This window comes from Podarcis erhardii (assembly GCF_964252035.2).
Source record: "Podarcis erhardii genome assembly, chromosome: 4".
NCBI classification, from domain to species: domain Eukaryota; kingdom Metazoa; phylum Chordata; class Lepidosauria; order Squamata; family Lacertidae; genus Podarcis; species Podarcis erhardii.
Window position 1 is genome coordinate 3,090,304 of NC_138508.1, and position 16,928 is coordinate 3,107,231.

Genomic DNA, 16,928 nt, shown 5'->3' on the forward strand with positions numbered 1-16,928 from the left:
GCGGTGTTGTTTCAATAGGATTGTTTTGCAGCACATTTTATGGATGCTTATTTTATGTATCCGTTTTTGTGCAAATAGGTGGTACTCCTCCTTGTGTTTCCCAAGTCATTCTGCCTACGCAAGCGTTCCAGTTTCCCCAATGGAAGGATCTACTTTCTCCTCTCCTCGTGTGATGTTCTGGGAAGGTTCCCTCCCAATGCCCTAGAGCCAAATTCAAGGGGTTCATGGGGGCATGGAGAGGGGGAGGAATGGGGGGCAGGCCCCATTTTCCACCTCATGGGGCTGGTTAGGTGAATCCAGGCCGCTATTTGTTCTCTTTTTTCCACTGCTTACAAACCAATTTTTCCATTCAGTTATCAATCTAGAAATAAAATAAGCCTGTTTTGGATGGCCATCTGTCTTGGATGATCTAGCAGAGATTCCTAAATTGCAGGGGGTCTCCTGGCTCTGACAACCAGGGAGGGTGGCTTCTGGCAAAAGGAGAGGGAGCCACCGGTGGCTCCTCCTTCTCCTGACTCACCTCAGCCTCTCGACCTTCTTCTCCCACTTGCCCTCTTCCTCTTCTGCCTCTGATTGTGCACTGCATTCTGCCACAGAGTCTCCCAGCTCACTAAGTCCTGTTACCCCTTTAGCTTCTGACATCTGCTCTTCCCAGGCTTCTCCCTCTTCTCCCTCTACCCGCTCATCCTTCCTCCACCTCCATTCCTTCAGCTCTGAGCCGTCTTCCTTTCCTGGTTCCCCAGCTGCTTCCTCCCACCATTCCTCTGTACCCAGCCAGTCCATGACATTGCTCTATCCCTCGGCCTCTGTCCCCACAAGGCAGCTTCCCCTGACCTGATCTGGTTCCACAGCCACTGCTTCCCTTCTGCCCCCATGAAAAGGCGGATCAGGAGGTTTTGCTGGTATCATTCTGTCACCTGCAAGAGAGAAAAGGTTAGCAGGATGCCAGGAGTGCCTGCATCTCTCACAGGTGAAACAGGGCATCTCTAACCACAGATGGGCCTTTGAGAAAGCCTTACCTGCTGAGAGTATTTGGACGTTTGTGCCCATTTCATATGTTAGTTGTGCAGAAATGCATCTCCCCTCCTCTGGACCCTTGTTCCCAACTGTCTCCCCCCAAAACAAGATGAAAAGATCCCTCAGATGTGTTTGAAAACCAACAGAATGAGACCAAATGGAGGAAAACCACCTTCCTCCTTACCCAGTGGCCTCTCTCTGGTGTCCAACGGAGGCCTCTCTGCCTCACAGGAATCCAGGTCCATTTCTGCAAAGAGATCCTTTCCCTGGAAAAGAAACAAGGATTCAAAACAGAGAATGGGGGAAAATATAAGAAAGAGAATGACAAAGATTTGAAGGGTGTTAGATCTCATTCCATGGATGCCTTGCAGAAAAAGCATGGGCCATCAGCAGACCATTATGGGATGTTTTCTGTCCTGTTTGGAGCCCCTTGGGAGTATCCAGAGGAAAGTCTCTCTCACCTGCTTTCTCTCCTCTGCCTGACTCAGGAGGAAACCTTCGGCCAGGGCCACCGCCTGGGAACTGGTCTCTGCTCCACAGTCCCTCACCCAGCTCTCCATCTCCGGGGGAAGGACAGCCAGGAACTGCTCCAAGATCACCAGGTCCAGCATCTCAGCTTTCGTGTGCCTTTCTGGCTTCAGCCACTGATGGCAAAGGTGGTAGAGTCGGCTGCAAACCTCTCGGGGTCCTTTGGCCTCCTGGCAGCAGAACTGCCTCACCTGCTGGCTCTGCACCTCTGAGCGGAGGGTGTCCTCCTCACCCAGGATCTTCTGCACAGAGTTCTCCCAGAATCCCCCACTGCTCCCAGTTTGGATGGCATGGCCTCTTTCTGTTCCAGGGCCAGCTGAATCTCGCTCACCCATCTGTGCTCTCAGGAAGCCTCTGAGAGATTGGAAGGAACCCTTTGGTCTTCTGCCAAGTTCTGTCTGTCTGAATGAAAAGCTCTAGCAAATCCTACAAAGCAAATACATTGTTCTGTTACAGAATTTGTAGGTCAGTAGAAGAAAAAGATTCCCTGAGCAAGCATGGATGAGTCTTGCTGGGAACTAGGGCTGGACTGCACCACATCCCAGACCATTGGCTATCTTTTTGGGGGGAAAGAGGAGTAAGAGGAGAAGAAATATGTCTCTAGCCTTCTAGCAATGCAAAATGTGGAGGGAAGTGAAGGGATTTCTGGGAGATTAATCAACCTGGTTTCTGCTGCCTTCCAGTCAATGCATGAAGTCAGAACTGACTGACAAGGGAGTCATTTGTATCTTGTGGGAAATGGATGCTTGGCTCTAGTGGGGGTCCTCACTCGGGGGTCCTCAGGAGTTGCTACCCACTCCCCTGCTTCTGTCTCCTTTTCTTGCACTTGGACTCTCTGCCACTCTCAAGACAGACTCCTGGGGTGGGGTCCCTTTTTCTCTTCTCTGAGGGCCAGGTATGTATCTGGAAAACCCCAGAGAGCCAAGTGGACGGGGCCAAAGACATTTCCCTTGAAATTTAGGCAGCCAATTTATTATGATTATTCTCTTAGATAGCTTAACACACACACAGCCATTGATGCCCAGGTCCCTGGAGGCTCAGTGAGGAGCAGTGCCCATTTCCGGCTGGTTTTCCAGCACCAATCCCTTTGGGACAGAGAGGATGTGGTCCTGGGATGCCCTGCTCTGGGTGCGAGGGGATTGCTGCAGTGGCCTCCGTGGGGGGCTGCCCTGGGAGACACTGGGAAACTGGTCCCCAATGCAGCAGCCAGACTATGGGCTGGGATCCCTCTCTTTATCCCTGGCCTTTCTCTCCCACCTTTTTTTGGGGGGGAGGGGCTAGTGTCCACCTCCTGCTCCAGCTTTGGAAAACCATTTGCATATTTTTCGTCCTTTGTGCAATGAGGCTGAGTGAAGTCACACAGAGTCAAAGTCATTGTTTTTCTGAAGGGGGGGGGCGGAAGGCCAAATGAATTTCGGATCCTCTGATCAGCAGGAAGGAGAGAGTGGCAGACCTGGCCCCTCCCTGGCAGGACCCTCTCCTCCTCCCTGACTTGGGGTCCCTCCCCCCTGCAGGAGCAAATCAGGCCCCCCCGGCCCCCTCCCCTGCTGCAGCCCTGGGACCCCCACCAGATCCCAGAGAGAGAGGAGACTCACCAGATCCCAGAAGGGGAGAGTGAGGCAGCCCTTGCAGCAGAGACACAAAGTAACACCCCCCCTTCCTTGCAGGAAAGGACTGGGGAGGGAGGGGCCTTGGCTCTGGAGGACCTGCCCCCCCTTGCTTCCTGTCCTCTGTAGGAAGGCAGCTCAGTTCCCTTTAACCCTTGCCAAGCCGAGTCCCCCTAGCTCAGCCCTCTCTCGCTTGGCAGAACCTCAGATTTTTATTATTTTTTATGGATGGGGGGGCAGCTGCCCCTCTGGCTCCGCCCATGCCCAGATATCCTTTTGGGGGTGAGGCTCTTGGCTGGACTCTGAGCATCTCCCTCCCTTGGCCAGAAACCAGAGGAAGAGCCTGCAGGGAAAAGGGCTTTGCAGGAGGCAAGGAAGCTCCTCCTGGAATTCCGGAGTGGAGAGAGAGGAGGGGATCCCAGGGTCATCTAGTCCAACCCCCAGCAATGCAGGAATCTCAGCTAGAGCATCCATGGCAGATGGCCGTCCGATCTCTGCTGAGAAACCTCCCAGGAAGGAGAGTCCCCCACCTCCCAAGGGAGACCTTTCCGCTGCCCAGCTGCTCTTAGGTGTCCCTCCAGGCAGCGGGTCCTGAGTTTGAGCCCTGCTGAAACAATGGCACTGGCTGCCAAGGAGGAACCCAGCAAAGTTCATAATAAATAAATCCTATTCTAGTCATAAATGAGTAATACTTTCTTAAGCATGCTTTTTATACTAATATACAAAAGTATGCCATTTCCCTTTCCAGAAATGCTCAATTGCTAATTCAATGGACTGAAAATGGTTGTTGTTATTATGTTTAGGGAAGCTTTTAATGTTTGATGGATTATTTTATTTTAATATTTTGTTGGAAGCCGCCAAGAGTGGCTGGGGAAACCCACCCAGATTGGCGGGGTATAAATAAATTATTAATTAATTAATTAATTAATTAAATTGATCAGGTGAGTGTTCCCCTTCCGAAAGAGGGAGGTGGAATCTCCATGGTTGCTAATAGCATAACGTTGAAAGTGCAGGGAAATATGGGGAGCCCTAGAGCATCTGCTTGGCATGCAGAATGTCCCAGGGTCAACCCCTGACATCTCCTGCAAGGGCTGGACGAAATCCCTGCCTGAAACTCTGGGGAGCTGCTGCCAGTCAGTGTAGACCAGGGGTCCTCAAACTATGTTACGTGGGCTGAATCCAGCCCTCCAGGGTCATGAATCTGGCCTGCCCTGCCATTTCAGAACCCGCCCAGTGTCTGAGGCTGAAAGCATCTCACTGACCACTCAGTTAGTCCCTGTGAGGTAAACGCCACTGGTGTTGTGGCGGCTCTACCAATGAAAGGCCAGGGGGTTTCACCTGGGGACGGGAAGTGTTGTCTTTTGGCTTGAAGAGCGAAGTTGAGGTTGGCGGAGGAAGGCAGACTTGGATCAATTCAGTTTCATTACATAGACGTTTACTTTAAAGGTAGGAGAAGGAATTTAACAACGTGGTGACAGAAGAATTTCAGATGGAGAAAGGGACACGGCAAGGCTGCCCAATTTCCCCACTGCTTTTTATTTCGGTCCTGGAGGTTTTGCTAAATATGATTAGAAGGGACCATCTGATCAAAGGTATTCAGGTCGGAGCCAAACAGTACAAACTTAAAGCTTTTGCAGATGATTTAGTATTGACATTACAGGAGCCAAAATCTAGTACTAAAAGAGTATTGGAATTGATTCAGGAATTTGGTCAAGTGGCAGGATTTAAGTTGAACAAGTTAAAAACTAAGTTTCTTGAGAAAAAATTAACACCGATTGAGAAAGAGAGGTTTCAGAAGATGGGTTTAACACTGGTTAAGAAAGTAAAATACCTGGGGGTTAACATGGCCACTAAGAACTTAAATTTATTTAAAGATAACTATGAGAAATGTTGGTCAGAAGTGAAAAAGGATCTTGAAATATGGTCAAATTTGAAGCTTTCCTTGTTTGGTCGAATTGCTGTTATAAAGATGAATGTATTGCCAAGAATGTTATTTTTATTTCAATCATTGCAAATTTTGGACAAAATGGACTGTTTCAAGAAGTGGCAGAGAGATATTTCTAGATTTGTCTGGCAGGGCAAGAAGCCCAGAATAAAATTTAAGATATTAACAGATGCAAAAGAAAGAGGTGGATTTGCCCTGCCAGACCTTAAACTCTATTATGAATCAGCCGCATTTTGCTGGTTGAAAGAATGGCTGCTTCTTGAGAACACAGACATTTTGGATCTAGAAGGTTTCAACAATGTATTTGGGTGGCATGCATATCTGTGGTATGACAAGGTTAAAGCACATAAAGCATTCAAAAATCATATTGTCAGAAGAGCATTGTTTAATGTCTGGACAAGATATAAAGACTTACTTGAAAATAAAACCCCAAGGTGGCTATCACCTATGGAAGCGAAGGCTCAGAAAAAGCTCAATATGGAGGCCAAATGGTCAAAATATTGGGAGATTTTGGAACAGGAGGGTGACAAACTGAAATTGCAGAGTTTTGAGAAATTAAAAGATAAAGTGCGAGATTGGCTTCATTATTATCAAATAAGGGAGGCCTACAATTTGGACAAAAAAATTGGCTTCCAGGTGGAAAAATCAAAATTGGAAATAGAACTGTTAGATCCCAAAACTAAGATATTATCAAGAATGTATAACTTGCTGTTGAAGTGGAATACTCAGGATAAAACGGTTAAATCTGTTATGATTAAATGGGCACAAGATGTTGGACATAATATAATGTTTGCTGACTGGGAACAGTTGGACCACAGGTATGAAATTTACGGCATGTAATGCCTTACGAGAGAATATTATGAAAATGATATACATGACACCAGTCAAGCTTGCAAAAATCTATCATTTGCCCGATAATAAGTGTTGGAAATGTAAAGAAAATGAAGGTACATTCTTTCACCTTTGGTGGACGTGCCCAAGGATTAAGACTTTCTGGGAGATGATCTATAATGAATTGAAAAAGGTATTTAAATATACCTTCTTGAAGAAACCAGAGGCCTTTCTCCTGGGCATGGTCGGCCAATTGGTGCCAAAGAAGGATAGAACTTTCTTCATGTACGCCACAACAGCAGCAAGAATACTTATCGCAAAGTATTGGAAGACACAAGATTTACCCACCTTGGAAGAATGGCAGATGAAAGTGTTAGACGATATGGAACTGGCGGAAATGACTGGCAGAATCCGAGACCAGGGAGAAAAGTTGGTGGAAGAAGATTGGAAGAAATTTAAAGATTATTTGCAGAAACATTGTAAAATTAATGAATGTTAAAATGATGTTTGGATTGAAATGAAACTGCTTTAGCAACAAAGTTAAAAAGAATATGTAAAAATGGACTATTAACTAGATGAAAATATGAAGCTATAACATGTTAAGATATAGAATTAAGATAAAAACAAAGAGGGAAAGGATTTGCTGAATTAACCATGTGAACTGGAATACAAAAAAGGGAGGTGTGAGGAGGTCAGGGAAACAAGTAAACGAAATATAAGACATGAAAAGATTGATCTGTTTTTAATTGTTCTTTATTTTTTATGTATTCTGTATTTTTTCATTTGTATTTTTGTACCTTTTTATTTTTTATTTTTTTATTTTTTTTACTCTGTAACTTTTTTTCGTCTATAAATCTTTAATAAATATCTTTTTAAAAAAATTGAAGGTGGGATAAGGAATTTAATCCTATTTCTGTGAGTGGCGCAGGGGTCTTTCCACTCATGTGATTTACATGCTCTGAAAGTTGGGATCTGTTTTGAGATTTAAATTTTAAAAGGGTGGAGTGGAACTGGATATTGACCATCTTGTTAGCCTGGGGCAGGGCTCAGCAACCTTTTTTAGCCGTGAGGTGGTCCACCGTCCCTCAGACCATGTGGGGGGGGGGTCAGACTATATTTGGGGGGGGATGAATAAATTCCTATACCCCACAAATAACCCAGAGATGCACACTAATTCCCGAATCGTCCGCAGGCTGGATTGAGAAGACGATTGGGCTGCATCTGCCCCCCAACCCTTAGTTTGCCTACCCCTGGCCTCGGGAGCCACATTCTGGTTGAAGGAGGCCAAGATTGGTCCCCAAGGCTTGGGATGTCCCTCCCCTACCATAGGACTTTGAACCCAGGAGAAAACTCTTGGAATAGCCTTGCCAGGTTCTCAGAGAGGACTCACCTGTCCCCATGTCCTTCTCTTTGCAGATGTGCTGCGGTTGCACATCCCTCCCCCAGAGGTGAGCATTGGAGAGAACCAGAGCAGGGACTCAGACCTGCCCTCCTTGCCCCCCACTCTGCACTCTCGGAGGTGGAGAAGCCCTCCCTTCGTGAGGAACTGACTTTTGCCTTTCAGCTGCTGGAGGAAGATCGGCTGTACCTGCCGGAGGTGATCCAGAACTGCCAGGCAGCTCAGCTCAGGGGGCTCTGAACCCCAAAGTGCTCCAAGCAGGAGACGTCCAAAGCCATCCTGGTGAGTGGGTGGTGGTGTGGGGGACCCCCATGGGGAAGTGGGGGTTTGGGGAAGGGGTTGTCCGTCTGCCGGAGAGGAGGACTCTACTGGCCTAGGTTCACGTATCCTGTTTGAAAGGGGAATCATCTTAGGGACTTCTTGTGAAAATCTGGGTCAGGAATGCTGTTCCTGGAATGGACAAACACACAAGACGTAACCGGCTGTGCATTCACATAAACAATACTCTTCTAAATATTCTTATCACAATATCAAATGTTTATCTTGCACATAAACAACACATAAAGTGCAATAATATAGACAAGAGCCAGGGACTCTGTGGTGAGGGCAGCTGAGGGCCGTTTCGGGCCAGACTGGCCCCTGACCCTGAGACGCTCTTTCCACCCACAGGACCTCAGATGTTACGCCCTTTGGGAAAGTGGGGAGGAACAGAAACTAGTGGCCTACAGCTTCCCTTCTCTGCTGGCCTTTGCCCGAAGTTCCCCAATCTCAGAGCAAGTAGATTCAGTCCTTTGAACACTTCCATCTCCCCAAGAGGCTCCCAAGGTTGATCATTGTCTGCAGTTGATAACAGACCTGACTGGGGAAAAAACAGCTTTGTCTTCTGGCGACACCAGAGAATTCTAGAAGACATGAACCCTTTCCATAGCATTATGGATGCACTATTCCCACAGACAAGTTTCTTGGCAAGACAAGGTCCTTCGCTGGCCATAGAGTGTCCTCCTCAGCACCTCCAAAGAAGGAGCTGGGTTGCAAGAGCTGCAGCTAATGGGGGGGGGCTGTCCTCCCCACTCCCATCTCACCTGGCTGCTTCGTAGGAAAGTAAGACCCAGAGAGAGTTGTGGGAGACCCAGAGACCGGCTTCCTCTGTGCCGGAGCCAAAGCTGCGACAGATGGAGAAGCCAGACCTGCTGGGGGTGTCCATGCTGTGAGCCCCTCCATCCTACACTCTGGTTGAATTTGTGAGTGGGTTTCACTGTAGAAAGAGCTTTTAAAAAATAAAAATAAACAATTTTTATTGACAAACCAATCAAATCACATTAGTTCCAAATAACAAAGCCATTTTTAAAAAATTTTGTTGGGGGTACCCATGTTTGCAGCTCAGAAAGGGTTAGGGTTAGGGGGTTGTTTCACTGTAGAAAGAGTTGTGTTCCATCCCAATTCCCATGGCATCCAAACCGCCCAGACCTGGAGCATCTCTTCCAAGTTTACAGAGTCAGGGGGACTGTGGAGAGCGGACCCCAACCCCACCTCCAGGCTTCGGATTCTTTATCATTCTACATCTCCAGCAGACTTGGGAAGAGTGGAACAGAAGGTAGCTTGAAAGAGACAACAGCTTCACAGCTGAGAATCCTGTAACGGGCAGAGCACGAATACCAGACAGGTGGGTTGGCAGGCAGAGAATAAAACAGTGTGATACCTGTATGCATTGATGAGTATAAATGGTCTGATTTTTATTTTTTTTAAAGAATGGGGAACTGAGGTAGGGCAACTATTAGGTCCAGTGCTATTTTTCTAGAAAAAGAAGTTTCAGAACACCTCCCTCATTTTCTTAGGATGGCAATGGCACCCACCCAAGAGGGGTCAGAGTTTGTAACCTGAAGCGTTCATAAGCAGAAGCGTTCATAACCAGAGGTACCACTGTACAGGCCTCCTGGCAGCTCTGTCTTGCCCTCAGGACCCTGCCCAGGCCACATCCCTCATTGGCCCCATTCTGCACTCTCCCCAAGTGATTTTACCCAGCTGCCATCTGTCTTGGAATTATGACAACTGTTCTTGGTTGCCTGGATGAAGTGGGGTACATGTCTGACCACATCCATTTTGCCACAACCACCTCTGGGATGTGGCTCCCAGAAAGCATTTGATAAGAAAACATGGCCCTGAGGCTGAAAAAGGGTCACCACCACTGAATAAATCCCTGCTTTTTCAGGACTGGAAACCCAGAGTAACATGGCATCAAAAGTTCCAGATTTTATTAGGCCAGAGATATGATTAAAATTAGGAAAGAAACTTGACCATCATTTGTTAAAGCAGTCTATTACAGTATTACATACAGAACAATATAAATATGTCATTTCTGTGTGCAACCTGAGAAACATGGAAGAGATGGAGGAATACTGTAGGTCCTCAGAAATCTCCACTAATTCCATTTCTGGATTTTCAAGATCAAAACAAATATCTCCAGTAGAAGGGGTGGACATCCAGGGGGTTGTTCTATGTTCAGGACCTTATTGAGGGATGCTGATCCATCTTATAATAACCTCTATGAATCCAGTTGACTCCAGATAGCTCAGGTATGATTTTTTAGGCAATCTTTTATGGAAGCAGGAGGGACTTCATTATCAGAAAGTGTGTGAATCTTTTTTTATCTAACTCTGGAATGTATATACCAGGAGAACAACCAAGAAGACCAAGGAACTGGAAATCAAGCCTTATAAGGAATGGCTGAGGCAATTTGGTGTGTTTAACCTGGGAAAGAGGATATGATAGCCATCTTCAACTATCTGAACGGCTGCCACATGGAAGATGGAGCAAGTTTATTTCCTGCTGCTCCAGAGGGTTGGATTCAAATGGCATGAAAGAAGATTCCAACTAAACATTTGGAGGAACTTTCTGACAGTAAGAGCAGTTTGATGGGGGAACAGACTCCTTCAGAAGGTGGTGGACTCTCCTTTGTTGGAGATTTTTAAACACAGGCCGAAGGACCATCCACCAGGGATTGTTCAGCAGCGATTCCAACAATGCATGAGGTTGGGCTGGGTGACCCCTGGGGTTTCCTTCCAACTCTATGATTCTATGATTCCATGAGGCATTTGGAGCTTCAGGGTGGACCATCAACTGCAGGCTGGATTGATCAAGGATGGCATATAAACCTGTATGGACATTTGACACAACACAACAGAGTTGTTAGAAGGGGAATGAAACAACATCAGGGAGTGTGGTGTAGTGGTTAAGATTGGTAGACTCATAATCTGGTGAACCGGGTTCGCTTCCCCGCTCCTCCACATGCAGCTGCTGGGTGAACTTGGGCCAGTCACACTTCTCTGAAGTCTCTCAGCCCCACTCACCTCACAGAGTGTTTGTTGTGGGGGAGGAAGGGAAACGAGATTGTGAGCCGTCTTTGAGTCTCCTTAGGGTAGTGATAAAGTGGGATATCAAATCCAAACTCCTCTTCATCGTCCACTTTTTCTTCTTCTTCTTCCATTAGACAGGCAGTCTCCCCACCCCCACCCCCTTCCCAGTCCATCAATATGGAGATAGTGCTTCCCTTTGGTTTAAGCACTAGATGTTGGGAGTAAACATTTATTCATTCCTCTGGTCGCCCGTCTTGGTTCCTACTCAAACAGTACGTGGGCACTTCTCCATAACTGTTGTTATTGTATTTCTGATGTGTGTGTTGACAGCTATGGGTTGGACTAGATGTCCCTTGGGGTCCCTTTCAACTCTATGATTCTATGATTCATTCAAAACCAATAAAACACTTGTAAAAGAAAAAAGGAATACAATGGTTAAATCCAGTGCTTTTTTCTGGGGGTCGCACACCCCTAAACATTTTGTGAATCTTTGTACTTTTGTCCATTTACTGTATTTATTTTTCCTGATTTGAACTATAAAATGGTGACTTTCTTGTGTCAAAATGAGAGTACCCCCTAAACTTTTTTTTTAAAAGAAAAACGGCACTGGTTGGATCTGCCCAAGGCCACATGCTGAATCCTTGACAGAGGGTGGACTTGAACCCAGGTCTCAGTGAGGTTTGTTTGGGAACAGAATGCAGTTGTGTTTTCCCTTTGATACTTGCAATACCAGCTGTGTTTTTAGTTTTGGAAACTTAAGCAACAATATTCCCTAAGTCCTTGTACATCGGCACCAGGAGCCTTGCCCTTCCTCAAGCTGTGTTGTCTCAAAGGGATTCCTTGCAAGTTCTACAAAGGAGGCCTCTGCACACAGCCCCACAACCTCACTCTCACTCCCAACCATCTGTCCAGGAGAGAATCTGTGCCAGCTGCTCCCTTTATCACCAGACCTTGGTAAGCTGCCTCTGCCCCTGTGTCCGTTTGGTTTCCATTAGGGAACCCCAACTAGGTCAAACTCTTTTTAAATTTCTCCAACATTTAGGCTATATGGCCCTGGAGATCCCTTCTAGTTCTAGGATACAATGATTTCAAGGCATGTAGGCATTGCCCGCTAAAGAGCTCTCAATTCAACAGGGCTTGTGCAGGAAAATTGGCCCCCACAGTCACTTATGGACTCATTGTTAAAACTGTGTTTATGAAAGACAATCTTACTCGGCTACCAGTGATCTCCAAAGAAGGAGTCTCTGTGCTTCACAGTGACAGCACCTCGTCATTCCACTTCCATCCCTGATTAGTAGAAGTTTGAAGCTGAAGCTGCTTTTCGTGGTTGAACTGCTGGCCTGCCCATCCAATTCAGTATCTGTGTTTTGATCAGCAGCAGCAGCTTTGAGGGATCTCAAACAGATTTTTTCTCAGATCTGCCTCCTGGCCCCCTAATTTGTATTTTTTTCCAAAGCATTTTTATCCTGCTCTTTGCAGGGGGAGGGGGAGGATTCCGGGATGACCTAAAGATATTTGAGACACGAAAGGAAGAGAGAAAGCAAACAGGCATTTTCTTCGTTGCATAATTCTTCCAACGACCAGCTGGAATGGGAAGATTTCAAGGAGGAATCAAAAGCTGGTACTGCTTCAGCAGGGCTGAATCATCTCCACTTAAAGGAAGGTGGAATGCTTTGCTGTCTTCTGTGATTTGTTGCTGATTCTAGTTATTATTCTTTGGGTGGTTGAAATATAAATAAATAAATAAACAGTTCAGTAGCACCTTGGAAACCAACTAAGTTTGTTCTTGGTATAAGCTTTCGTATGCATGCGCACTTCTGCATGCGCACGAAAGCTTATACCAAGAACAAACTTAGTTTGTCTCTAAGGTGCTACTGGACTATTTTTTATTTTTTTATATTTCGACGGCGTCAGACCAACACGGCTACCTACCTGAATACTTGGAGTGGTGTTCAACTAAGTTTTACTCAGTGTACGCCCATTAAAATGAATATGTCTACCTTAGTCATGTTCATTGATTTCATAGGGACACGGGTGGTGCTGTGGGTTAAACCACAGAGCCTAGGACTTGCCGATCAGAAGGTCGGCGGTTCAAATCCCTGCGACGGGGTGAGCTCCCGTTGCTCGGTCCCTGCTCCTGCCAACCTAGCAGTTCGAAAGCACGTCAAAGTGCATGTAGATAAATAGGTACCGCTCCGCATTTCCATGCGCTGCTGGCCACATGACCCGGAAGCTGTACGCCGGCTCCCTCAGCCAATAAAGCGAGATGAGCGCCGCAACCCCAGAGTCGGTCATGACTGGACCTAATGGTCAGGGGTCCCTTTACCTTTACTATGAATACCACCCATTACATTTTACCTCTGTTTTGTGGCAAGCCACCCAGGGAAAAGTTATAGATGGGTGGCTCTGAAATTGAAATGAATAGATAAATATACAATTCCACTGAGAAAAATAGTTGGTGCCACCGTGGGCTGTGTTAACAGCAAGATAAGTTCCAGATTATCAGAAGAAGACAACCCCCCTCCAGGCTCCCTGGCTCTCTTCTTCCATATGCCACCATCTCCAATCTCACAGGCCTGCACATGGTGGGAGCTGAACCTCTCCTCTGCTCATTTAGGTTCCCTGAAATGATCAAGCACCCCAGAAGTAAAGATGAGGGAGAAACTTGACTCAGTGTTGCATTTAAAGGCAAACCTTCTGAATCCACACTTTCTGACATTATATGTGTTGTTGTTTGTTGTTGTTGTTGTTGTTGTTGTTAAAGATTTTCCTTGCTTACAAAGCACATGTATCAACTCTTTCTTCAGGTTGCGTTTTCTACAGATCAGTTACATTTGTTGTGATAAAAAGTGATAAAAGAAGAAGAAGAAAGAAGTAAAGTACAATTATATGTGAACTGAAACATAGGTATCTTTCAGTACAATTTTCTGCCAAGTAATATGTATGAAAATAAATATGCTGGGGTAAAGTGGCCACAAAAACGCAATAAGTTCATGTAAAGAAGCATGAAGCAATCTAAAAACATAAAACATCTCCAAGTAAATTTGTATGCCGGTGATTTATTTGTTTTGCAAATATCTACCACCTCTAGCAAGATCTTTCCACCTCTAGTATTCTACAATAAAAACTGTTTTGCTTTCTAGGCACTGACTTTAAAGCACTGAAGTGAAGTAGGACTCTCTTGTGAAATGAACATCTCCCATTTGGAGAACCAAACCTTCAACCCCTCCACATTCCTCTTGACGGGCTTCCTTGGGCTGGAGTACGTCCATCGCTGGATCTCTCTCCCCTTCTGCTTCATCTACATGACGGTGATCTTGGGGAACTGCACAATCCTCCATGTGATCCGAACAGACTCAAGCTTGCACGAGCCAATGTATTATTTCCTGGCCATGCTGGCCTTGACCGACCTGGGCTTGTGCCTCACTACGTTACCCACAGTGCTGGGCATATTTTGGTTCGATGCTCGCGAGATCCCTTTCAGCGCCTGCTTCACACAGCTGTTCTTCATTCACTCCCTCTCCCTCGTTGAATCTTCCGTGCTCTTGTCCATGGCCTTTGACCGCTTCGTGGCCATCTGCAACCCGCTGAGATATGGCTCCATCTTGACCACCCAGAGGATCGTGACAATGGCACTGGCCTTTGCATTCCGCAGCTTTTCCCTGATTGTGCCTCTGCCGCTGCTTCTCCGACGCTTCCATTACTGCAGGACTAATGTCCTCTCTCACTCCTACTGCTTGCATCTGGAAATCATGAAGCTGGCCTGCTCAGACATCATCGTCAACCACATCTATGGGCTGGCCGTTGTGGCCTTCACGGTGGGAATCGACTCCCTCCTGATCTTCCTCTCTTACGTCTTCATCCTGAAAACAGTCCTGAGTATTGCCTCCAGAGAAGAGCGCCTCAAGGCCTTCAACACTTGCGTCTCCCACATCTGTGCTGTCCTGCTCTTCTACGTGCCCATGATAGGCCTGTCGTTGATCCACCGCTTTGGGGAACGTGCCCCTCACATCGTCCACATACTCATGTCCTACGTCTATTTGCTGGCACCTCCTCTGATGAACCCAGTTGTGTATAGTATCAAGACGAAGCAGATCCGCCAACGTATCCTCAAGAAACTCTGTGCTGTGAAGCTCATCCAGACATAAGGACAATAAAAAGTTTAAGTGCTACACTTACATTACAATATATTATATCAATGAATAATGTTGCACGAGTCAGGTGGGTGCATACCATCTATTTTGCTTCTCAGGTCTATTCAGGACCTCAAAGTGCAGACACCAACTAAAGATTGTATGCTCAACTGCTTCCATTCCACTGCTGTTCGTCTTACACCAACCAAACCACGTTATTTCTCCCAGTGTTCACTGTGGTGGAATTATGTGTTTGTGTAGTTTACATAATATATAAAAATTCTGTTGTCATTGTGTTATTCAGCCCCCATCCATTCCTATACAAAGGAAACACAAAGCGGATGGAGGGAAGTAATCAATTGCATAATCAGGGGTTTCCCCCAGCTGGAACGCAATGGAACTCAGTTTCAGCACCCCTCAGGTGGGCATTGTTGCCATTATAAGAGTTCTAGAAAAACAGCCTGGCACATCATGTTTGCAAACTGAAAGCAACATATGATTACTAACTGTACTTGCTGGATTGTGTTCCATTCCAAAGAAAAAATAAATAAGCACCCAGCAATTTCTGCTCTCGTATTTTTTCTTGCAAGAATTCTCTGATGTCCCTTGCACTAGAGTTACTGAATGCTCCTTCTCTCAGAAGACTTTATGATTCCCAGGACTGTGTTGGGATGGGATGATGCTGAGCAACTAAGCTAGTGAAACATTGAAACTGAAAAGTTTTTTTTGGGGGGGGGGACATAAATAAGCTTGAAGGAATTTTACGTTTACTGGAAAGCTTTTTAAATGCTCTTACTGACAGAAATGGATGGAGCCTCTGTGTACACAGGAAGGCAGGCAGGCAGAAATATATTGTTATGCTCTCCCCACTTCCCCAAATGGTGTACATTTTCAAGGGTCTAGAACTTGCCCAGCTTTCTTTTGCTTTGGAATGCGGGGTGGGAAGCCTCAGGCTCAAGACCCTGGAAAATGCATGTGAAAATTGGACGGTTTCAAAAGAGGATCAGGCAAATTCATGGAAGAGAAGCCTACCAATGGCTCCTGGCCTTGAATGTCGATGCTCTGCTTCCATGGTCAGGGACAGTGTGCTTCTGCATAAAAGTTGCTGGAAACTTCAGGAGGGGAGAACAGTGGCATAGCATGGATTGCCAGTTCCCGGGGCTGCATGGCGGTGGGGTCGGTTGGAGGGAAATGGACAGAGTACACATGCACATTCAATTGCCTAACAGTTGAATCATTCTGTTGCCTGGAGGGGTCACTTCCTCCTTGGCATGGAGAAACTGCTCTCAACAGAGCCCAGCGACAGTAGCACACAGCTGTATTGAGGCAGCACTGGATGTTGAAATTTTGCACCCCTAGCAATTTTCTCCCGGGGGCAACCACCCCGTGCACCTCCCATGCTTTGTTGTTGTTTAGTCGTTTAGTTGTGTCTGACTCTTCGTGACCCCATGGACCAGAGAACGCCAGGCACCTCTGTCCTCCACTGCCTCCCGCAGTTTGGTCAAACTCATGCTGGTAACCTCGAAAACACTATCCAACCATCTCGTCCTCTGTCGTCCCCTTCTCCTTGTGCCCTCCATCTTTCCCAACATCAGGGTCTTCTCCAGGGAGTCTTCTCTTCTCATGAGGTGGCCAAAGTACTGGAGCCTCAGCTTCACAATCTGTCCTTCCAGTGAGCACTCGGGGCTGATTTCCTTCAGAATGGAGAGGTTTGATCTTCTTGCAGTCCATGGGACTCTCAAGAGTCTCCTCCAGCACCATAATTCAAAAGCATCAATTCTTCGGCGATCAGCCTTCTTTATGGTCCAGCTCTCACTTCCATACATCACTACTGGGAAAACCATAGCTTTAACTATACGAACCTTTGTTGGCAAGGTGATGTCTCTACTTCTCAAGATGCTGTCTAGGCCTGTCATTGCCCTTCTCCCAAGAAGCAGGCGTCTTTTAATTTCGTGGCTGCTGTCACCATCTGCAGTGATCATGGAGCCCAAGAAAGTAAAATCTCTCACTGCCTCCATTTCTTCCCCTTCTATTTGCCAGGAGGTGATGGGACCAGTGGCCATGATCTTCGTTTTTTTGATGTCCCATGCTATGGCACTATAATTCAGAAAGTTC

The 16,928-nt window shown here is 46.4% G+C and overlaps 2 protein-coding genes and 1 long non-coding RNA gene across 3 annotated transcripts in view; 2 read left to right on the plus strand and 1 right to left on the minus strand.

The window, feature by feature from the left end:
* LOC309340597 (uncharacterized protein) overlaps nt 1-16,928 on the minus strand; it is a gene marked incomplete at its 3' end in the record, with an annotated part of 141,695 nt that overhangs the window by 93,093 nt on the left and 31,674 nt on the right. The window contains exons 3-4 of the mRNA XM_081859483.1: nt 1,202-1,283; nt 835-917 (exon numbers count right to left, since the gene is read on the minus strand). Coding sequence (XP_081715609.1) covers nt 835-917; nt 1,202-1,283 — 165 coding nt within the window. The remainder of the gene's footprint in view (nt 1-834; nt 918-1,201; nt 1,284-16,928) is intronic.
* LOC309341328 lies at nt 7,273-8,183 on the plus strand. Its single transcript, XR_014156217.1, has 3 exons — nt 7,273-7,376; nt 7,493-7,609; nt 7,997-8,183. It is a non-coding gene; the product is annotated as an uncharacterized lncRNA (long non-coding RNA).
* LOC309341172 (olfactory receptor 51G1-like) lies at nt 13,489-15,416 on the plus strand. Its single transcript, XM_081860694.1, has one exon. It carries the CDS (start codon nt 13,869-13,871, stop codon nt 14,826-14,828), a length of 960 nt encoding a protein of 319 aa, XP_081716820.1. The 5' UTR covers nt 13,489-13,868; the 3' UTR covers nt 14,829-15,416.